Source organism: Oenanthe melanoleuca, chromosome 28 (assembly GCF_029582105.1).
Source record: "Oenanthe melanoleuca isolate GR-GAL-2019-014 chromosome 28, OMel1.0, whole genome shotgun sequence".
NCBI classification, from domain to species: domain Eukaryota; kingdom Metazoa; phylum Chordata; class Aves; order Passeriformes; family Muscicapidae; genus Oenanthe; species Oenanthe melanoleuca.
In genome coordinates, this window is record NC_079361.1 from 4406296 (window position 1) to 4428909 (window position 22614).

Sequence of the window (22614 nt, forward strand, 5' to 3'; positions counted from 1 at the left end):
ACTGAGCTATGGCTATTCCAAAGCCCAAAAACAGAGGGAAAAACACCTTTCTTCCATTAAGGAATGCAGAATTCAGGAAAAATACTTTTCTAAAAGTATTATTTTCTAAAAGAACTAAAATGTTTTCTGCATTATCCACCTGAACTCTGCACAACCAACTGAAGGTGGCAAACCAGAACGCGAAACGCATTTTTTACGAAACGAATTAATTGTGAAATGAAATTAAACTGTTTTATGAAGTGAAATGAAATGAAATCAAGGTTGAAGGATGAGATGAGGCAGGAGAGCTGTGAGCAGAGGCCTGGCTCACCTGCACAGCAGCACCACCACGGAGTCAGCCTTGGCAGGGATGAAGCCCAGCAGGAAGACGTTGCGGCAGCCGCAGTTGTAGCACTCCAGGACCGTCTCTCCCAGGGGCCCGTCCTTGTGCAGGGTCACCTCCTTGCACTTGGCTCTCACCAGGTGATTCACAATGTGGCTGGCAGCAAACAGCACAGATTTAGAGCAGTTTCACAGCTAAATCACTTTTAATTTTAATTTTATGTCATTAATATTAAATAGATTTAATAAATCTGTTTAGCGCGGTAGTGTTGGAGTGTGAAAGCAGAGCCTGAGCTCCCCAGAGAGAGAACAAAATACAAGAATTGAATTAAAACTTTCAGAGGAATTAAAACTTTCAGAGAAATTAAAACCTTCAGATGAATTAAAATATATAAAATTTTTATGTAAATTAATAAATACATTAAACACAGATGTGAAAGAGGTGTAAGCTTTGGTTTCAAGTTTAAGTAAGAATATGTTTTAAGTGCCTTAAAGAGCAAAAGCCTTAGAACCTGGTGTAAAAAACAAGCTTCAAAAACAAGCTGCAGTGAGAGCTCAGAAACACAGTTCTAGACATCAGTGTAGAAAACAAGCTTGAAAAAGCAGCTTCAGTGGGAGTTCAAACCAGTTCTACACATAATCAAAATTCAGTAAGAATATTTTTCAGATAGAACAGATATATGTGGAAATCATACATAAACTTTTGTATTATAGAAACAGAATTCAAAAAGGTTTAGAAGAAACCTTCAGGATTGTGTTTTTGGCTCATTGGGTAATCTGTAAATAAAATTTTGTGTATTGGAGTAGAGCTCTCTCTCTTCCTCCTCCACCATCATCATCACTACCACCACATGAAAGAAGATGAAGAACAAGAAGAAAAGGACAGAGAAAGAAAAGGACAGGAAAAATAAAAGAAGAAAGGAACAGGAGAAGAAGAAAAGAACAGGAGAAGGAGCAGGGAGCTTCTGCCTCTGCTCAGACTCTGTCCCAGGCTGCAGCTCCTGCCCCTTCCAGGACCTTGCACCAGGAGCTGCCTCTCCTCTATTTGGGACTCTGGGCTGAGAGTTTTTAGCACTTTGGACTCTTTGAGACTGATGTGCCTTCACAGGAAACACCTTTACAGCAGCCAACAGCTGCTCTGCTCTTTTGAAGAGCTAAACCCAAGACCCAACAGTTCCATGCTCAGTGCATGGGTGCTCTGAGTGTGAAGGAGGAAATGGGTACAGAACTGGCATTTTTATTTCCATGGTTTCATCATTTACCTGCCAGAGGTGTTCCCACGCCCGTTGCAGAACCATTTCTTGCTGGTGTTGCAGTAAACCACACAGGCAGGGTCATGGATCCCACAGTAACTGCAATTCCAGAGGGAAAACCAGGGAAGGATTGGTTATGGAGTAGAGGAAAATCCAAACACAAACTCTAACTCCATTTACAGGGCACAGAAATAAGGGGAAGTGGAAACTGGGGAATGATAGTGCTGGGAGAAGAATCAAAGGAGCCAAATTTCTATTGTGAGGCACAAATATTTTTAAGTTCCCATCACTGGGGTGGCTGAGCCTGGGATTTATTCCCCAGGGAGTTTTGAGCTGGCCACAACTTTGGGTTGTTCCCAAAATCCCCTTTTCCCCTGCTGCCCAGTGCAATTCCCACCTGCAGGCGTGCACAGGCAGGTCCTTGGTGTAGTAAGTGTCCTCCTCATCCTCCTCAAAGTTGAGCTCTGCCAGGAGCTGGCTGGTCTTGGCCACGTTCTCATCCACAGCTCCATTCTGCAGGATCCCATCAGGACCATTCACCTGTAAATTGGGGCGCACAGCCAAAAAATCAACCCCAAAAACCTCCACAGGGAAGTGCTGCCAAGAGCAGGAACACACCCATCACATAACCAAGATTTGCTTCACCAGCTCCTGTTTTCCAGGATTATTTCAACTCCAATTGATAAGTTGGAATCAAGTTCCCAGGAGGAGATTGCTTTCCTGCAGGTTGGATTTTTCCATTCAACCCCACAATCAATACTTGCTCCATCACCTCCTGTTTCACAGGATTATTTCAATTCCAACTGATAAGCAGGAAAACAAGGAGATTGCTGTTCTGCAGTTACATTTTTCCACAGCCTTACATAACAAAATTCCATTTCAACAATTCCAGCAGCTGTTTTCTCAGCCTTTTTTTTTTTTATTCCAGGGATCTACCTGGAAACAGGAATTTTCCTGTATTAAAAACCATGGAATTCTGCAACATTTGGTGCTGTCTCAGCAACTTTCCCACCCCCAGCCTTTCTCCTGATTAAAGTAACTCCATTTTTGGGCATTTTTACCACCAGGAGGTGTGGATGTCACGCTGGGATTTTGGCATGGCCACTGCAGGTGTTGCCCCTTGGGCTTCCCACGTGTCCTGGTTTAATTTCTCCAGCCTTGAAAGGCTTTAGCACCTCAATATTGAGTTGGGAAAAACCCCAAACTTGGTTTATTCTCTGCCTTCTTTAGCCAAGATCTCACCAAAAGCTGAACAGGGATAAGTTTATCCTAATCCATGTTGATTTTGAGTGAAAAATGTGGGAAAGGGGGCACCAAAGTGATTGGAATATTCACAGCACATCTGAGGGGAGTGCTGGGGTCATTTCCCTATCAAAGGGATAATTCACACCTCCCAATGTTTGCAAAGTTAAGATTTATTTATCAATTTTAACCAAACAGGACAAAAATCACTCAAGGCTTTTGTCTATGAATACAATACTTTAACAACTTAGGTTTAATGCAATTTATCTGGGAGGTGCAACTTAATTCTGACAAAATTAAGAAGACAAAACCTTTAGTAAAAGAAATTTAAAAACAAATCAAAAGTTCCTCTCTTCAAGCTGTAATGAAGCAGCTCAGCTTATTTCTCATTAAAAATTTAACAGCCAATTGCAAGAGTTCAACTCCAAACTTCCCACTTGCCCTGAGCCATCAGGACCTGCCCTCAAAGCTCCATTTCCAGCTCTGCAAATGAAATGAGGAGCATTTAAATGAAAGAAGTAAATAAATGGGCTGATTTTTATTGGTGTTATCTGCAAGCTCTGCCTTTTAATAGAAACAATCAGCCCAAAGGAAGTGAATGGGCAAAAGGGAAATGTGGAAAAAGGAATCAAACCCCACTGAAGGAGCAGCAGCACAACCCCATTAGTGGGATGAGGGCAAATCCCATCATCTGCACAGATGCCAGCAGATAAATAAATACCCACCTGAAATATCCATTTCCAATTGATAAAACCATTTTATAAAAGATAAATTAGAGCTGATTGTGGCACAGCTGGAATTCCAAAACCTGGAGTTTAGCTGAATTCCTCACAATCATTCCCAAGCACTTCTATCCCACAGTGCATTATTTAAAGATTTAAATACATTTTTGGGTGCTCATAAAAAAAGGTTTAAAAAAAAAAAAAAAAACAGCGGCAAAGAAGTTAGGGTTTGGTTGGGGGTTTCTGAAGGCAGAAAAGTCAGAAATATCAATGCTGTGCTGTCCCAGCCCTTGGGGAGGCAGCAGTGATGCCACCTGTGCTGTGAAACACTGCCCCAGCTAATAAATAAATACCCACCTGAAATATCCATTTCCAATTGATAAAACCATTTTATAAAAAATAAATTAGAGCTGATTGTGGCACAGCTGGAATTCCTTACAATGATTCCCAGGCACTTCTATCCCACCATGCATTATTTAAAGATTTAAATACATTTTTGGGTACTCATAAAAAATAGGCTACCTGGTTTTGGGAGTTTTTTACTCAATGCAGCAAAGTCTGGGTTGGTTGGGGGTTTCTGAAGCAGAAAAGGAAGCAGTGGCAGTTCTGTGCTGCTGTCCCAGCCCTTGGGGAGGCAGCAGTGATGCCACCTGTGCTGTTAAACACTGCCCCAGCTGATAAATACCAACCTGAATTATCCATTTCCAATTGATAAAATAATTTTATAAAAGACAAATTAGAGCTGATTGTGGCACAGCTGGAATTCCAAAGCCTGGAGTTTAGCTGGATTCCTCACAATCATTCCCAAGCACTTCTATCCCACAGTGCATTATTTAAAGATTTAAATACATTTTTGGGTGCTCATAAAAAAAGGTTTAAAAAAAAAAAAAAAACAGCAGCAAAGAAGTTAGGGTTTGGTTGGGGGTTTCTGAAGGCAGAAAAGTCAGAAATATCAATGCTGTGCTGTCCCAGCCCTTGGGGAGGCAGCAGTGATTCCACCTGTGCTGTGAAACACTGCCCCAGCTGATAAATAAATACCCACCTGAAATATCCATTTCCAATTGATAAAACCATTTTATAAAAAATAAATTAGAGCTGATTGTGGCACAGCTGGAATTCCTTACAATGATTCCCAGGCACTTCTACCCCACCATGCATTATTTAAAGATTTAAATACATTTTTGGGTACTCATAAAAAATAGGCTTCCTGTTTTTAGGTTTGTTTTTTACTCAAAGCAGCAAAGTCTGGGTTGGTTGGGGGTTTCTGAAGCAGAAAAGGAAGCAGTGGCAGTGCTGTGCTGCTGTCCCAGCCCTTGGGGAGGCAGCAGTGATGCCACCTGTGCTGTTAAACACTGCCCCAGCTGATAAATACCAACCTGAATTATCCATTTCCAATTGATAAAATAATTTTATAAAAGACAAATTAGAGCTGATTGTGGCACAGCTGGAATTCCAAAGCCTGGAGTTTAGCTGAATTCCTCACAATCATTCCCAAGCACTTCTACCCCACCATGCATTATTTAAAGATTTAAATACATTTTTGGGTACTCATAAAAAATAGGCTTCCTGTTTTTAGGTTTGTTTTTTACTCAAAGCAGCAAAGTTTGGGCTGGTTGGGGGTTTCTAAGGCAGAAAAGGAAGCAGTGGCAGTGCTGTGCTGCTGTCCCAGCCCTCGGGGAGGAGCAGTGATGTCACCTGTGCTGTGAACGCTGCCCCAGCCCCCGGCAGCTCCCATGAGGAAGTGATTGCTGCAAACCCTCTGTGATGTCAGCCTGTGTGCACTGGATTAAAAACCTGCCACGGGCAGCTCTGGTGGCAGGGGGGCCACGGCTCTGTTTGAAAAAAAAAAAAAGTTGGCTGCAACTTCTGGCACGGCGAGTTTGGCAGCTCTGGGATGAGCTGAGGTGCCACTAAACTACTCCCAAAAAGCTCCTGGGGCATTGCTGCTCCTCTGCTGGCCTCTAAAATATTCACTGGAGACAAAAGCACGGCCAGGGACTGAGTTCAAGGGTAGAGATCAGTGGGGACAGGGAAGGTGTGGCTGCTCCATCCCTGGAAGTGCCCAAGGATAACCTGGATGGGGTTTGGGATGGTGGGAGGTCCCTGCCCCTGGCAGGGTGGGATGGGATGGAATTTGATGGGATTTAAGCTCCTTCCAACCCAAACCACTCTGGGATTTCCTGATCCCATGAACAGGGTGGTGTTAGCCAGGATTCCAGTCCCTGAGGGGCTCCAGGAGAGCTGGAGAGGGATTTGGGACAACAGATGGGGGGACAGAACACAGGGAATGGCTCTAAACTGGGAGAGGGGAATCTGGGTGGGATACTGGGAAGAAATTCCTGGCTGGGAGGGTGCTGAGGGGCTGGGATGGAATTCCCACAGATTCCTTGGACCCCTGAAGTGCCCAAGGCCAGGCTGGATGGGATTGGAGCACCCTTGGATAGTGGAAGGTGTCTCTCCCTCTGGGACTTTTAAGATTTAACCCAAATCATCCTGAGATTCTGGGATTCTGCTGCCTGTGAGTCCCCAGCTCAGGGCTAACAATATTCCCAGCTCCCAAACCCAGCCAGGTGAGCAGGGCTCAGGTGAGCAGGGCCCAGGTGAGCAGAGCCCAGGTGAGCAGGGCCCCCAAGTGAGCAAAACCCAGGTGAGCAGAGTCCAGGTGAGCAGGGCCTCCCCAGGTGAGCAGAGCCCCCAGGTGAGCAGAAGAGCCCCCTCAGGTGAGCAGGGCTCAGGTGAGCAGAACCCCCAGGTGAGCAGAACCCAGGTGAGCAGCAGAGCCCCCAAGTGAGCAGAACCCAAGTGAGCAGGGCCCAGGTGAGCAGCAGAGCCCCCTCAGGTGAGCAGGGCTGAGGTGAGCAGAACCCCAGGTGAGCAGCAGAGCCCCCAAGTGAGCAGAACCCAGGTGAGCAGAGCCCCCTGAGGTGAGCAGAGCCCCCTCAGGTGAGCAGACCTGCAGCCTGCTGTGCTTTGCAGTGCTGCATTTCAAGCACTTGGGTTGCAGTGCAGCAGGACTGTGCAGGAAAAGCCCCGTCCTGAGGCTCCTGCCCCATCCTGATGGGTTCCCAGCGCCCCCAGCTCAGGGAATTGCCCCAGACCCCCCGTTTTGATGGCAAAGGCAGCTGCTCTGGCTGTTGATTTGCCCCCAGAGCTGTGCAGCAGCGCTGGGATCCCCAGGGAGGGCGATTCCCTTTCCCTTTCCCAAGGAGGAAGTCGGGGAAAGCCTCGCCCCTGGGAGGGAGCAACGAGGACTCGTCTGGCCCGGACAAAACAGCCTTTGTTAGGGCTGGAAATTAAACCCAGCCTCCCTAGGCTCGACCTAAGAGCTGCCCCAGCCTCGCTGAGCCTCTCCAGGGGCTGAGTGAGTTCTCACCGAGGGTCCCAGCAGCACAATCCCACCCACAGCAGGGAAAAAAACAGGCAGGAGTGAGAATTAAACAGAATTCTGGGATGGTTTGGGGTTGGAAGGGACCCTAAAGCCCATCCTGGGATTGTTTCCATGATCCCAAAGTGCTCCTGGACACTTCCAGGGATCCAGGGGCAGCCACAGCTGCTCTGAGGATTTTAAACTCCTCTTAGAATGCTTCAGAAAAATCAATCCTTATGTTTATTTAGCTCTAGGAAACAATGGAAATAGAACTTTCTGCAGAAAAACCAGCAGGGAATTTGTTTGTGCTCTACTCCTACTTTAGTCAATTGACCACTAATCAATTGTAACACTGTTAAACTATTAATTAAATATATTGGGAAAGGAAGTTCTTTTAGATTCAATCCATCAAACTGTGGTAAAAAATGAGGTGCCTTGCATTGCTCAACTCAATTTTTTTATACAGACCCCAGAAACAGCAGAGTAGAAGTTTCTACCTCCAATATTCCTCAAATAAAATTATTTCTTTAATCAGCTTTAATTATAATCACAAGGCTAATCTTTCATTAAGCAAAACCTGACCAGTTTGAGAAGTTATTATTTAAGATGCCCCCTGCCAAAAAGAAGAACAAACTTCAATTATCTGCTGAGGACAACAAAACTTTTGCTCAGAACCTGTTAAAAAACCTCCTAATTTCTGATTTTATCAGCCCTGAGCCCGTTGAGAGGGACAGGTCTGAGCAGATCCTGGGGTTTGTTTTACTTCACTCAGGAGGAAACGGGGCCTGTTCCACCTCTGAGAGTCCCTCCTCCCCAAAAATGACATTTCTAACATGAAAATGAGCACCAGGATGACCACAAAAGTCTGCAGAAACCGAAAACCACCCTGATTAAAAAAAAAAAAAAAACCCAAAAAAACAAAAAAAAAACCCCAACATAAAATCCCTTCCTTTTAGCCAGGACACAAAACCAGTACCTGAAGCTGCTCTCCAGAGCTTTTATTACTTTTTTTTTCACTTTGACTTCAAAGGTTTTCAAACATGTTTAGACAAAAAAAAAGGTCAATTAATAATCCTCTTGTCTGGACTTTCAGCTTATGAGGCTGATTTTGGGGTGGTTTTTCTTCTCCTTGGCCACAAATTCTCTACTGGGAGCTCTGGAGTGATCACAACCCATTAAAGGTTTAAAATTAAATGTGATTAAAATTCTCTCTTTCATGTATGGTCTGAGTGTACACAGAGATTTTCCTGCTGGTAGAAAAGAATTCTGATCTCTCAGATCAAGTTGGATAAATTCTACCAAATCCAAAGGCTGCAAAAAAAAAAAAAAACCAGAAAATAACCCAACAGCTCTGAGCTCCCAGACTCAGTGACCTGAGCACATCCCTGCTGTCACTGAGCACTTTCAGGCATAAATAATGATTTAATTTGTGCTGGGATAACCCCCAGGACAGGATAAATCCTGCCCTGCACACCTGTGGAGCTGGATGTGCTCCCTGCTCCTACTCTGCTGCACTCACAGGCAGGTTTTGCAAATAAAAGGCCAAAAAACAAATCCAGGATGTTTGGTTTGGAGGTAAAAACTCACCTAAAGTTCTCAATTCCTCTTTAAACTCATCCCTTAACACGTGGGTGATGTACAAGCATTTAATGGTTAATAATGGGATTTTAGGAGTCTGGGAAGAAATTAAATATTCCAGAATCTTTAAACAGGAGGGAAGTGTGGCTGTTTAACAAATACAGGAGAGTTCTTGGGTGTTTTTGTTGTTTACTACGGGCACAGTGAGATTGTTATCTTCATTTGCAGCACTTCTTGGGAGTTGTAATCCTAATTCCACCCCTCCCTACGAGTTGTGAATTGCTCCATAAATAGAGTTTCACGGTCCTTTAGGTACCAACCATCAAGTGCAATAACAAAAAAAAGACCCCGAAAGTAAAACCTGTTTTTAAGCCAAGAGGAACCAGAGCTCAGAACTTGTCTCAGGTCTGTAACAAACCAGCCCAGCAACGGCACAGCAAAAAAAGTGGGAATTAAAAATTTAAAAATTAATATTCACAGCAACAAGAAGAAGAAATTAAAGCGCATTTTAGCAACAGGAAGTAAAAAAGCCGAATTTCCTCAGCTTTCGATAACCAAACACCACCCAAACCTTGTGCTTGCTTGAGAAATAACCTGAACTGACACGCAGCCTGGGTGGTTTTTGGAGGTTCTTTTTGGTGTTATCGCAAGGCCACAACTATCGCGACTCGGCAAGTTTCCTGGCTGGAAGAGCTGGCAGCAATTCCGCCGGCCGGGGCTCCTCCACACGCGGCTCCCCCCGGGCCGCCCGCCCCTTCCGGACCTTCGGGACCCTTCCCCCGGCTCCCGGCGCCTCACGCCCCCTCACCTGCGCTTCCAGCGGGCCCGGAGCTCCCTGCCCCGCTCCGGGGGGGCCCTGGCCCTGCGGCGGCCCCGCCTGGCCCGGCCCGGGCGGGGTCTGCGTCTGGCTGGGGAGGGTGAAGTCGGTGAACTCGAACTCGGAGCCCTGCGTGTCCGCGCCGAGCAGCTCGGCCTCCTCGGTGTCCAGGAAGGTGAGGGTCTGCGAGCTGGGGCCGTACGCCTCCACGCTCATGGCGGCGGCGTTTCTGCTCGGCAGGGAGGTCTCTGCGCCCCCCGCACCCCACACAGAGCGGCCCCGGGCCTCCCCCTCAGCGAGCGCCGGGCGGCCGCGCTACGCGAGCGGCGGGATCCGCCGCGCGCACCAGGCCGCGCGCCCCCCCCACACACAAAAAAAACGAACCCGCCGCCGCCGCCGCCGCCGCCGCGCTCGGGCCGGCACCGCCGGGCGGCCCCGGAGCCAACGGGCGGGAGAAGGGAGAGGAGCGGGGGCCGCGTCCGAGTGTCCGGCCGGGTCCGAGTGTCCGTCCGGCCGCGGCCGCCGCGCGCCAGGCCCGTGAGCGGTGACGCGGAGCGCGCGCGGGGGACGCGCCGACGGCAGCGCGCGCGCGCGCGGGAGGGGACGGGCGGGCGGGCGGGGGTGACGCACACGCGGCACGTACGGCGGCGCGGCCGCTAGGGGGCGCGCTGACCGCCCGGTAGGCCCTCATGAGGGGAGGCGTGGTTTGGATATGATTGACGGGTGCGGCAGCCAATGGGGTGTTGATATAAAGGGAGGGAGGAGCAATGCACGCGTGGGAAGGAGCGGGGTTTGGGCCTCAGTGATGGGTGTGGCGGCCAGTGGGCCATAGAGATAAGGGGTAAGAGCGGGCTGGGGGTGTCCAGAGTCCCCTGGTGAGGGGGGGTGCCCTCCCACACACACGGAGAGGGGCGGTTTTGATTCCGAGTGACAGGTGTAGCAGCCAATGAGGGCGAGGGGTGCGCGCCCCACCCGCCATCGCACACGTTGGCGGGCGGGGCTTAGCTGTGAGTGACAGCCAATGTGCTCGATAGTAAATGATGGGCGGGGCCTGGCTCTGAGTGACGGCTGTGGCAGCCAATGGGACATCGGGATGAGGGGCGGGGGCTGAGGTGATGGAGAGGTCACGGAGATGGATGTGGTGGCACTGGAGCGCTGTGAGGGGCTGAGGTGGTGGACACGTCATGCTGAGGGGGATGTGGTGGCACTGGACACTTGTGAGGGAATAGGGGGCTGAGGTGGTGGACAGGTCATTCTGAGGGGGTTATGATGGCACTGGACAATCATGAGGGGATGAGGTGGTGGAGAGGTCACTCTGAGGGGGAAATGGTGGCTCTGGACCATTGTGAGGGGATGGAGGGGCTGAGGTGGTGGCCAGGTCACTCTGAGGGGGACAGGTCACTCTGAGGGGATTATGATGGCACTGGACACTCATGAGGGGCTGAGGTGGTAGAGAAGTCACTCTGAGGGGGACAGGTCACTCTGAGGGGGATATGGTGGCACTGGACAGGTCACTCTGAGGGGGATATGGTGGCACTGGACAGGTCACACTGGGTGTGACAGGTCACTCTGAGGGGGATGTGCTGGCCCTGAACCCTTGTGAGGGGATGGAGGGGTGACCCTGTGGTGACAATGGTGTCACTTGTCCCCTGTGCCACCACGAGCTGCCAGCTCTGCCTGTTCCCATTGGAACTGCCAGGAGGGACACAGGGGGAATTAAGGATCAGAATGAGGGAATTACAGTAATACCTGCTGCAGCTGTAATTCCTGTTACACCTGTAATACCCCACAGCCCTGAGTGAAAGCTCTGAGTGTGCTGGACTGGACATTCTCTGAGGTCAGGGCTGTGCAGAGAAGGAAGCACCACATTTCTACCTTTAAATAAACAAAAAACTTCAGATTTACCCTCATTCCATTCGATCAGCACACAATCCATCCCTTTTAAGAGAACTCCTGTGTGCTGGGAAAGGCTGGATATTCAGTCCCTCTTCCCTGTCAAGTTAAGATGCAAATATCTATCTTGTCTTATAAATAACTTTGATTTTATGTTCTTGCTTTTGGTGTAGGATAAAGCTCAACCTGAAAAAACGTGCACCAGATCTGCAGCTGGTGGGCTGAAGGGATGGAGATTGGAAAGGAAAACAGCCTTGTCCTGGGAATATTGTGCAGCAAAAGGAGGGCAAAAAACAAGTCCAGAAAACACAGGAGTCACCACTTCTGCAGAGAGATTGAATTAATCTTATTTTTAAGCTTTGGAGTAGAATAAACTGTTCAGACCAAACCATAATGAGGAGAAAGCGTGAAATAACATTGGAGGATGAAAGTGGAACCAGAGAGGGGGGGGGAAAAAAATAAAAAGTACAAAAAGTACAAAGCCAGGTGGCTGCTTGCTACGAACACTTTTATTTATTCATAAACACAACGCTCTCCAAACATTTGGCTGCTTGACAGAATCCTCAAAAGCCTTGGAAAGGGATCAGAGCTGTTCCTGTCCCCTGCCAGGGAATGTCCCTCCCGTGCCAGCAGGAGGTGGCTTTGTCCCCTCGGGGTGGCCTTGGGGACACTTTGCTGCTGCTGTCTGAGGTGCTGAAGCTGCACATTCCCCCCCACCACGGCCAGAAGGAGCTGGAAAAGCAAACTGGTTGTTACTGGTTGAAACTGGAGGCTGAAATTCTCTTTATTCACCGAGCAGAGGCACGTGAATTTTATGATAATTTTGCTTCATTGCAGCGCTGCAAACTCTGGGGGCCACTTTGAAGCTTTTAAGGATAAAATGGATCCACACCCAGGCTGCAGAGCTCCCAGACTGGATTTTTTTGGTGTTTTGTTCGAGTTTTCTCCCTCAAACTGGGCTGCTGCAGAGGGAAGGAGCTGTGACTCACTGGGCTTGACTGCTGAGCAGCCAATATGGAATTTAAAGAGGCAAAAACTGGCACAATTCCCTGAAAACACTGCTGAGTTTCCCATTTCCCTGCAGAACAGGAGCTGGAATTCACAGCACAGAACCACAAGAGGAGGAGAAACGTGAGTGAATTGATATTTCCAAAGATATTTTCTGCTTCCAGGAGGTGAAAATGCAGGTGATGATCCCGAGGTGACAAACCCAGAGCTGTTGGGAGTGCTGGGAGAATTCCCAACCCTGGGAATAAGGAGAGGCCTTTCCTTCAAGCTGATTTGAAATTCCAAAACCCAGCAGCTCTGGGATTTGCTGGCATCAAATCCTCCTCCACTCTGAGGGGAAGGCAGGGATTGGATGGGATTGGTCTCCAGGAATTCCCAGCCATGGAGATAAGGCTGGAATGGCTCTGTGACGTGAGGGGGTGCAGCCAATGGAGCCCAGCCTGGCCAAAACCGGGGGGAAAATGGGATATTTTTATTTTGGGATGGAATAATTCGGGTTAGGGGGAGGTGAGGGTGGGGCAGGGATCAGGTGGGGAGGGAGGAGCTCAAGGGGAGCTCCCACCCACAGCAATAATTGCACCCATTAAACAGATTAATCACTTTATCCCCCCCCTGCTCCCTTCATGTATTTTTATTTAATGCTCAGGGAGCTCAGAGTGTTTAAAAATGAGAATTCCAGAGTGGTTTTAAATCCCTTAAATCCCATCCATCCCCATGGCAGGGACACCTCCCACTATCCCAGGTTGTTCCAGCCTGTCCCTGGACACTTCCAGGGATGGAAATCCACACCCAATCTGTTCCACTGCCTTTTATAATAAAGAATTTCATCCAAATTATCCATTTTCTACCTCTGTTTTTTTATCTTTTTCTTCCCTTTTTCTCCTTCAAACAAATCCTAAATGAAAATCCCTTTAAATTTGACTTTTTTCACCACACCTGAATACCAATATAAATACCAATGAAAGAACAACAAAAAAATTTTTTTTTTTTTTTAATAAAAAATTCTCCGTGCTGACAAAATTCCAATAAAATATTTTTATTTTCTTAAAAGGCTGAACCATAGGAAAAAAAAAAAATTAAGAATGAGTTTTTCCATTGCAGCTGGGTCATTTCTCCTGAGTCACCACGAGAGGGACACAGAAGGAAACAAAAGGAGCTGGGAAATAAAAAACCCAAGGAACAACTCGAGGTGGGATCATAGCAACACATTTCCCTTTTGTTTGGCAATTTCTGGCATCACAGCATTCCCTCCATCCCATAAAACCCTAAAAAAAAAAAATCTTCACAGTTAACAGGATGAGAAATGTGAATTGTTAAAATGGGGATTTTTTTTTTTCCAGAATTTTCTCATTTTCCCTCAGTTTTTCCCTTTAGGACAGGCAGAGGTTGGGCTGGCTGGGATTTTGTTCCATCCCCAGCTCCTGGAGCAACAAATCCCACAGGATTTTGTGGGTTTGGGGAGGTATTTCTGTTTATTCCCAGGGAATTTTCATTAATTTGTAGCTGATGATGTAAATGCCAGGAAGTCCCAGATCCCATAAAATTCCTGCATGGAACAAATGCCCCATAAAACCTCCTGGAGTAAATATTAAATATTTCCTGGGCTCTTGTGGAATTAAAAATCCCAGTCCTGCAATGCCCTGGATTGGAATTAATGCAGAGTGGATTTTCGGGATCTGCACTGGATTCATCCTTAATGTCAGCAAAGCTTCACTCCCAGCCCAGGCTGGGCATAAAAATACTGGGAAAAAAAGAAAATAGGAGGAAAAAACTCCTTATTTTAAAAATTTTTAACTTTATAGACTTCAGTCTTACATTTCTGTGAGAGCATTTTAATATCACATTGAAAGGTCCATTGAGTGCTGGGACACAGATTGGTAATATTTGTATATTTTAAAATATATTTGTATATTTTATATATTAATATATTTATATAACTACATTTTATATTTATATTTCCTTACAGTTATATTTTTATATTTTAATCACTTTATATCTTTATGCTGTTGTGTATTTTTGTATTTATTTTTATATTTTTATACCTTCATATTTATAGATTTATAGATTTATAGATTTATGGATTTATGGATTTATATAACTATGTTTTATATTTATATCTCTATATGACCATATTTCTATATTTTAATATTTTTATATCTCCATACTATTGTATTTTCCTATTTATTTTTATATTTCTATAGTTTCATATTTTTAATATTTATTTTTAGATTTTTACCAAGCCCTTTAATGCTCCCAGAATGTTTTCACAAGCTAAAACCATCTCCAAAATTTGTAAGTAAATAAATGTAAGAATTTCTTTAAGGTGCCAGAAATTTTAATGCAACAGGAAATGCAAATCCAGCTTTGATTTCTGTGTAGAAAATTCACAAAAAATGGTTTTAGTAATGATATTTTTTTCTTTTATCCTTCAGCAGATTGTGATAAATCTGTTTAATTCTGATTTACCTGCAGGTTTAATTTGGGATAAATATTCCCAGAACAGATCACAGGGATGAAACACCATGAAGGAAAAGGAGAGGAAGATTTGACCAAAATGCAGAGATTTGGAATGAAGAGAGTCCTTAGAAATTAAGGTTGGTGAGTGACATGAAAAGGTAACAGATAATAAAAAATAACAGATAATAAAAGATAATAAATAATAAAAGATAACAGCAGGAGGTGAAAAGCAGGAAATGAAACTTGGTGCTCTAATCCAGCTCCAAATGGACACTAAAAATAAATAAATTAAAATTAAAATTAAAATATTCCAATAAATTGGAATTCAATATCAAAATAAGCATTAAAAATGCTGAGTTTCAGTAGGAAACTTGAAAATCTTCCCTTCAAAAATGTGTTAAAACTCCCTTTCCTTGGAAACAGCAGGGCAGGACCTGGATCATGGAATTAATGTAGGGGAAAAAAAAAACTTTTTATGGACAGAACTTGTGGCATTTATAGTTTTTAACTGCAGGATTACCATGTGAAGTTCAAACTGGGAAAAAGAAATAAATGCTGGAATTCCTGAATATATTCAAGATTTTTGTGGGGATCTGTTCCCTTTTAAAGCTTCTTCTGCAAGGAGCAGAGTTGTTAAAAAACCTCAATTTCCAAAGGGGCACCCACAGCTCTTGGAATAAAAAAAAAAAAAAAAAAAAAAAAAAAATTAAAAAAAAAGGATTTCTCCAAAGCAGATGTTGTTGGAGCTGAGTTTAAAAACAAAAATGTGGAGCTCTTGATGGGCTCCAAATTGTCCCTGTTTGTTGGGATTGCTGGCAGCTGTCCTGGGCAGATGGAGGTGATTGTGCAGTAATGGAAAATGCAGAAATGCAGCTTCCCACAGGGCTGGGATGTGTGGGGGGAGCTGCTGGTCCTCCCCAAAACCAGGGAAATGGGGGATTTTCAGGTTATCCCAGGGAAATTTGGGAATGTGAGGAGTTCCTGCAGGTTTTTGGGTGGTGAGAGATGATGTGAGTGGTGCAGGTTTGTAATTTTGGGGCAGGGTTAAACCTGAGGTTGGGCTTGGATTTGGATTTTTTTGAAAAAATCACTTGAAAATCAGGGATTTTGGAGTCCCAGGCTGGTTTTTTCTGTGCTTTTGGGGTAAGGGAATAACATATTTCCATATTTTCCATAGAAAAGAAATCCTCCTTAGGAAATCCTTCTTTCCTGCTGTGGGAGAAATTTTAATTTGGCTCTTAATGATGAAATAATGTGAGGAATCATTAATTGGGGTCTGCCTGAAGGTCCCCACACGTTTGGCCACACCAGGACTTGCAGGAGGGCTCCAGGACCAAACACCCCCACCCAAAAAACCCCTGAAACAGGAAAATTCCATTTTCAGGCCTCCATCCCTGAAGAATTTTCCTTTTCAGCCCCCTTTGATGTTAAATTTGCCAGCTTGGCCTTATCTTTTCCTTGCAAAGTTTAGAAAACAGGGAGTGTAAAGTCATTCCTGCTTCCATACCTATAGGGAAAAGCTGGTGCTATTTCATCAAATTGATGTTTATTTTTAATTTTTGATGGAATAAAAATAAAATCCAGGATGGAGGGAACCCAGAAGTGTTGCAGTTGTTTTGCCATGGTGGAAGGCCTTGCAAGGAGCTGTGTTTGTCATGGCTGGGGGTGGTTTCAGGAAGGGGAAGGAATGTTTTCCTTGCAGAATTTTGTGGATTTCAGGAGGAATCCAGCCAGGGCTGCCCTCAGGCTGTGAATGCTCCCAGTGTAGTTTTGTGAGGCCTTCCCAGAAGTCAGGAGTTCCTTGGAAGTGAACCCAGGAATGTCATCAAACAGCCTGGGAGGAGATCAAGGGGGCTGTGGGCTCCCAGATTCTCCCACATTCCCATTCCATGATGGCTCCAACACCTCAGACAGAGGGATCCTTGCACTCTGGAGCTGTCCCTACGTGCTGGGGTGGGATGGCAGGGGCAGTCCCTGTGCTCAGGACTCCTCCAGCTGCTCCCTTTGCCAGGGATGGTCAGTTTTCCCTTTTTCCCTTTCTCCACAGCCTCGGGGGGATCCTCCCAGCCCAAACTGGGGCTGCTGCTCCTGGCAGCACCTCAGGATCGTGCTGGAAACACCTCAGGAGCTCCCTGAGCTGGGCCAGCTGCTCCTCAGAGCCTCCTGTGCTGGGAGGGGAGGCAGAGCTCCCACTGGGACAGGCACTGAGCACTGGGAGAGCCATGGAAATTCAGAGAGAAGGAGCTTTTCCCTCCAGGGTCAGGATTCACATTGCAGAGGCTGCCACAGGTGCTGTGCTGGAGTTGCTGGGTTCTGAGCAAGGCCTGTGGCAGCACAGCAAAGCCATGGGGGAGTCTGGAAACTCTGGAAACTCTGCTCTGGGGCTGTTTTTACTAAAAACAGCACCACTGCCCTTGATTTATGAACAAACAGGAGTTTGCAAATGGCTTTGGGAGCCTGGTCCAGAAATCCATGAGCCTGATGTCATGTGGAGAGGGCCCAGAACACAGAATTATTTTTATGGAGTTGTTAGCAAGTGTTATTAAAAAATTGAAATGTTCATTTGGAATTTTTTTTTTTTTTTTTTTGGCTATAGGACGAGGGCAGAGCAAAAAGTCCTGGAATGGATGTGGACAAGACATTCCAGTTTTAGGCCACCCTTCCTGGCTCCAGATGAGAGCAGGGCTTTGCTGGAAGAGGGGATTGCAAAAGGGGATGTGAGGGAGGTCTGGAGAGCAATAATTTTAGACAGCCATGATGTCATTTCAGCTGAAAAATAATGTTCAAGTTTGGGCAAGAGGAGCCTGGGGCCAGCAGCCAGGGTGGGGAGGAACTGCAGCAAAATGGAAAGTCCAAAGTGTGGAAGGTCATGATGGAAAACCAAATGAGAATATCCCTGAGGAAAGGTGGATAAAAACCCTGGAATTTTCTGGGAGTGTGAGGATTCCAAGGAAATGGAGGGGAGGAAGATGTTAAAACCCTGGAGAGGGTTTTCACTCTTCTGTCTGGAGGTCAGAAGACAAATTTTGGGGGAGCTGGAGGTCAAGAGCAGCCTGGAGGATTGTTGTGAGCCCAGGCTGTGATCCCAGAGTGATCCTGAGCTCTTCTCCTGGGATTTGAAACCAAATCCAGCCAAAATCTGCATCTACCTCCTTGCTGAGGAGGCCAGAAGGCTGAAACAACCAAGGGATGTTGTTCCAGTGGATTTGGACATCAAAACCATCATCCAAAAACTGCTTTGGGGGGTTTCTCCCTCATGGGCTGGAATGGAGGATCACCCTCAGGCCAAGCTATGGGGTTTAAAGATGTAAAACTCTGTGGAGTTTTAAATGAATTCCCACTAATTCAGCCATAAAAAGCTGAGGCTCGGTCAGCCTTGGCTAAAACCTTGCACATTTTGTCCTTTTTTTGTTCTCTGTTCCACCAGAAACCTCACCTAGGGAAAAAATCCCACCAAAGCCAGCAGAGGAAGGGGCACCTGCAGCTGGAAATGACAAAAAGCTCCTGTTCTAGGAGCAGATTTAGGACTTGGATCTCCTCAGGAACAACTTCTCTTCCCACTGTGCTGGGAGCCAGCAATGAGCTCAGGCTCTGAGATCAGGTTTTGCTGAGTCTACAGCCTTGGATTTGTTCATTCCTCTTTTCCAGAAGTTCTCCTCTCCAAGCCATGCCTGGATATTTGATTTCCTTGGGAAATCTCAGCCCTCTCTGCAGCTTTTGCTGCTTTTCATGTCCTGGGCCAGCAGAAAAGTTGCTTTTGTCATTCCCATTTCTCCACCTGGGGTTCCTGGAATTGTGGGAGCTTTTCCTGGAAGAAGTGGTGGAGGCAGGAATGGTTTGTGCAGAAAGCACTCCAAGGCTGAAAAGATGTCCTGGAATTCAGGGAGAGCTCTTGGAATTCTGTCTCCTGGTGGGTATTTCCTGGCTGTTGAGGTCACACCCAACGTGCTCTGGCTCAGGGAAGAACCTGACCCTGTGCTGGCCAGAAGGAATTGGAATTTGGTGGAGGGAACACTGCAGAAATGCAGAGGATTGATCTGGTTTCCATCTGGAATTCAAATTAAGGCAATTTGGGACCATCACAACCAGGCCAGAGCTGTGCCCTTGCAGTTTTTGGGTGGAAGAGCAGTTCAGATGGAGCAAGGACTGACTCTGGATCTCTCCACAGCCCATGACCCTGAAAATTATTCTGGACAAACAGCAGGTTTGGTTTGCCCTTGAGGCTGTTTTTCAGCTCTGGGTGGGGTTGGGAGAAGCCACTGCCAGCCCTCTCCAGAGCCAGTTCAGATCTCTGGGGCTGAGATTTTCTGGAAAACTCCAGAGGTTTGGATCAGTCTCCATCCTCCTTTCTGGAGAGCTTCCCACCCCTTGTGAGCCTGCACACGCCGATTTTCCATTTCTCTGGAAGTGACAAAAAACCCCAAAACAAGCCCAGAGCTGGGATGATGCTGAATTTTCCTCTGAGCTCATCGAGGATGTCCAAAGCAGCACCATTTGCAGATGGGGCCAAGAATCTGTAATGTCTCAAAGCTGAGCAAAATAAAATGTGTGTGAGAGAAGAGATGGGTGATAAGGGGAGCTGAGGGGTGGGAGCCAGGAAAAAAGATGGATTTGGGAGCTTGTCCCAAAAGCCATGAGGGGGTGAAAGGAGCATTTCCATGAGTGCAGCTGTTTGTTTGAACCTCTTTAATGAATTCTTCTGATTGTTAATTAATTACCTTCAGGAAGGAGCTGCAGCTCCAGCCTGAGAAGATTCTCCTGCATGGAAGTGTTTCCCACTGTTCCCCAACTGCTCCAGGTTTTTATTTCTGCAAATTCCTCTCTTTCTTATTCGGAAATTCATCTTTTTGTTGGAAGAAATCTTTCTTTGGAGAGAGACAAAGTCCTCCTGTTCCTGCTCCTGTCCTTCCCCACACCCAGAGCATCTCTGGGTTCATCCTGCTCACAGCCAGGATTATCCTTGCTGGAAAACTTCTGGAATGTCTCAGGAAATCCCTGGGCAGGGGACACAGGGTGAGGAGCTGCACACCAGGGTCTGTGCTAGGGTTGTCCCTCTCTGCTCAGCCCCCAGGAGCTGAGCCCTTCTGTGCTCAGGATTTTTGAGCAGTTCCCAAAGGAATTTTTTGGAAGAAAAGCAGTTTTTTGGAAGAAAAGTTCCCTCTGGTTTGCTGGGGGTGAAATATCAGCTGAAAGGGGGGACAGCAAACAGGATGGAGACAAAGCTCTGCTCCCCCACCCCCAGAAGAGGAGAAATTTCATCATAAATCCATTTTCTTATTCAAGATCCTCATTTGGCTGAGGATAACGAGACCACTTCAAAGGACAACATGGAAAATTTGCTGGGGCTTCCTCTCCCCCTCTTTTCTTTGTGTTCTTCACAAATCTCCTGATTCCACAGCAAAAAAAAAAACCTATCCTGGAGAATCCTCATTGTAATTCAGAAAGGTTTTCTCCCCCATTTTCCTGTATAAAAAAGCCCTTTTTCCTCACACAAGTGTTAAATGACTCCTATTAAAACCGAATTTAAGTGAATTTAATCTATTTCTGAGACAAGACAGAGAATATTCCATCCAATAATCAATTTATTTCCCCCTTTTTCTCTGTCCCACTCACTATTTCCAGTTGGGAGAAAGGGAATTAACACACAGTGATCGATCCTTTCTTCCTCTCCTTACAACTTAAATCTCATTTCCAGCAGGGAAAAGGTTTCTGTCTCCTGCCAAGAGCTGGCTGCAAAATCATTTGTACAGAGCACCTCTTTGATCACTGGTGTCCTGAAAGGACCTGATTGCTGGGTTTGCCTCTTTCCAGCTGTTAAATTATCCCAGAGATCTTCCTGCTGCATTTGTTGAGGGGTTTTTAATGGAAAAAAAAGGGAAATTGGAAGGGAAAACCCAGCCCCTGTTACAGTCAGTGAGAGGAAGAGGTAAGAGAAGTGGCATTAATTTGGAATTAATTAATTAAAAGGTGCTTTTTGCTGTGCATTCAGGAGATTTGGGCAGGTTTCCTTAAGAAAACCCCTGGTATGGAAAAATCTCCTGGAGTTCTCTTGGGATGGAAAGGGCAGCTCTGGGGGCAGCATGGCCACAATTCCTGGGAAAAGCAATTCCCAAAAATTCCTCTCTCTGGGGCAGGACAGGCTGAGAAATCCCAGTTTTTCTGGGGGCAGCATGGCCACAATTCCTGGGAATGGCAGTTCCCAAAAATTCCTCTCTCTGGGGCAGCACAGGCTGAGAAATCCGTTTTCCCTGGGGGATCTGCCCAGCTCTGTCTCCAGGGAATCCATTCCTCAGCTCCCTGGGAAAAACAAGATTTTCTCTGCAGTTCCAACCCGAATATTTCCCTTTTCCCCTGGGTTTGGCTGTGCTCCCTGCTGTTCCTGGTGGCTGTTGTAAGGTTCCTTGGGATCCTGGGATCTGTCCTGGATCTCCCACCAACCTGAGGCCACCAAATCCTCATCTGAGCCACCCTGGGCATCCCAGAAATGCTTTTTTTTTTTTTTCCTACACAAAATATTAATTTTTTTTTTTTTTTTTTGTGCAGCTCCAGCAGCGAGGAGATTCCCAGGATCCCAGAGCTCTGCCTGCACAGGGTCAGTGCCAGATGTTCCTTTGGAGTTCATAAATGTTGGGATTTGTTCAAGGCCAGCTCAGTGCTCCCTGAGAGAGCTCCCAGAGCTATTAAAGCGTGGACGTGCTGTCTGCCCACCTCCACCGTGATCTCAGAGCCCTGAGCACTTCCAGTCCTGCTCAGCAGCCAATTCCTGTTTACTCCCTGCCTGCAGACCCCTGCATTCCAAAATTTAGGAGCTTTGACCACTGAGATCGATGGGATGCATCATTTAGGGGAAGAGGAAAAGCCAGGCTGCTTCGAAGAGCTTTTGATTTTTAAGCTCTGTCATCCCAGAGAGTTTTGGGAACACGGAGCAGTAAATCTGTGTTATTGTCATTATGACTCTGGGAGGTGTTTTTCAGGAGAAAATCCCCAGAAAAAGGGAGATCATAGCCAAAGGATTTTTAGTGGGAAAACCTGAACAGTCTGAGCATTAAAGTCCCAACAATTCCCAGCAGCAATTCCGTGATGGCTTCACTCTCTCATCACTTTGCATCTCTCACAGACAAAACATCCCGATGTTTCCAGTACAATTCCAGTTAATTATTCCCGGTTTCCTCGGCGTGTCTGGGCTCCCGCTGGCTGCTGGAGGAGGAGGAGCTCATTGTTACAGATGAGCTGAAGGCAGAGATCGGAATCTTTATTGTCCTCGTTAGCAAACGCCGTGAATAGTGCAGGAAAAAATGCGGGGTTTGAACGAGGGGCTGGGATCGCGCCATGGCATTGACTGCCGGGATGGGGATCGCTGGGGCAGGGCGGCTCTGGCAGCATTCCTGCATTCCCACATTCCCATTCCCTTTCCCCATTCCCATTCCTATTCCCCATTCCCTTTCCCCATTCCCATTTCCCATCCTATTCCCATTTCCCATTCACATCCCCATTCCCATTTCCCATTCCCCATTCCCATTCCCCTTTCCCCATTCCCATTCCTATTTCCCATTCCCCATTCCCATTTCCCATTCCCATTCCCATTCACATCCCCATTCCCCATTCCCATTCCCCATTCCCCATTCCCTTTCCCATTTCCCATTCCCCATTCCCCATTCCCCATTCCCATTCCCATTCCCATTCCCATTCCCATTCCCATTCCCTGCATTGTCCCCAGGCCAGGTCTGGCTCTTCCTTGCCCCATTCCCATCCTGAGGAAGGCAGAATTCCCTTTCAGCCCTGGTTCTGGAATTGTGGATTCATCTCTTCCTGAAGGACAGAAATCTTCCCTCTAAACCTCTGGCAGGGAAAGACGCTAAACTAAAAAAAGCAGAGGATTTTTGCACATTGATCCCAGAAATCAGTGTGAGCAGCTGATTTCCCTGGAATGGCACCTGCTGCCATCTTGGGAAGGAG

At 46.5% G+C, this 22614-nt stretch overlaps 1 protein-coding gene and 1 long non-coding RNA gene across 5 annotated transcripts in view; one reads left to right on the forward strand and one right to left on the reverse strand.

Moving 5' to 3' along the window:
- The window catches only part of UPF1 (UPF1 RNA helicase and ATPase), a 33742-nt gene extending 23850 nt beyond the window's left edge, over window positions 1–9892 (reverse strand). For both annotated transcript variants that reach the window (XM_056512914.1, XM_056512913.1), the window contains exons 1-4: window positions 9292–9892; window positions 1972–2114; window positions 1584–1673; window positions 311–478 (exon numbers count right to left, since the gene is read on the reverse strand). In XM_056512914.1, the coding sequence (XP_056368889.1) occupies window positions 311–478; window positions 1584–1673; window positions 1972–2114; window positions 9292–9516 (626 nt within the window). In that variant the 5' untranslated portion in view covers window positions 9517–9892. The remainder of the gene's footprint in view (window positions 1–310; window positions 479–1583; window positions 1674–1971; window positions 2115–9291) is intronic.
- Window positions 9893–11788: 1896 nt separating this feature from the next.
- LOC130264606 (uncharacterized) lies at window positions 11789–22051 on the forward strand. Of its 3 annotated transcripts, XR_008842490.1 has the most exons (5): window positions 11789–12324; window positions 13303–13390; window positions 14674–14795; window positions 21202–21250; window positions 21776–22051. It is a non-coding gene; the product is annotated as an uncharacterized LOC130264606 (long non-coding RNA). The 3 variants fall into 3 exon arrangements; XR_008842491.1 differs by lacking the exons at window positions 11789–12324; window positions 21776–22051 and having other exon boundaries at window positions 13274–13390; window positions 21202–21750; XR_008842492.1 differs by lacking the exons at window positions 11789–12324; window positions 21202–21250; window positions 21776–22051 and adding an exon at window positions 14430–14493 and having other exon boundaries at window positions 13274–13390; window positions 14674–14924.
- Window positions 22052–22614: the final 563 nt, after the last annotated feature.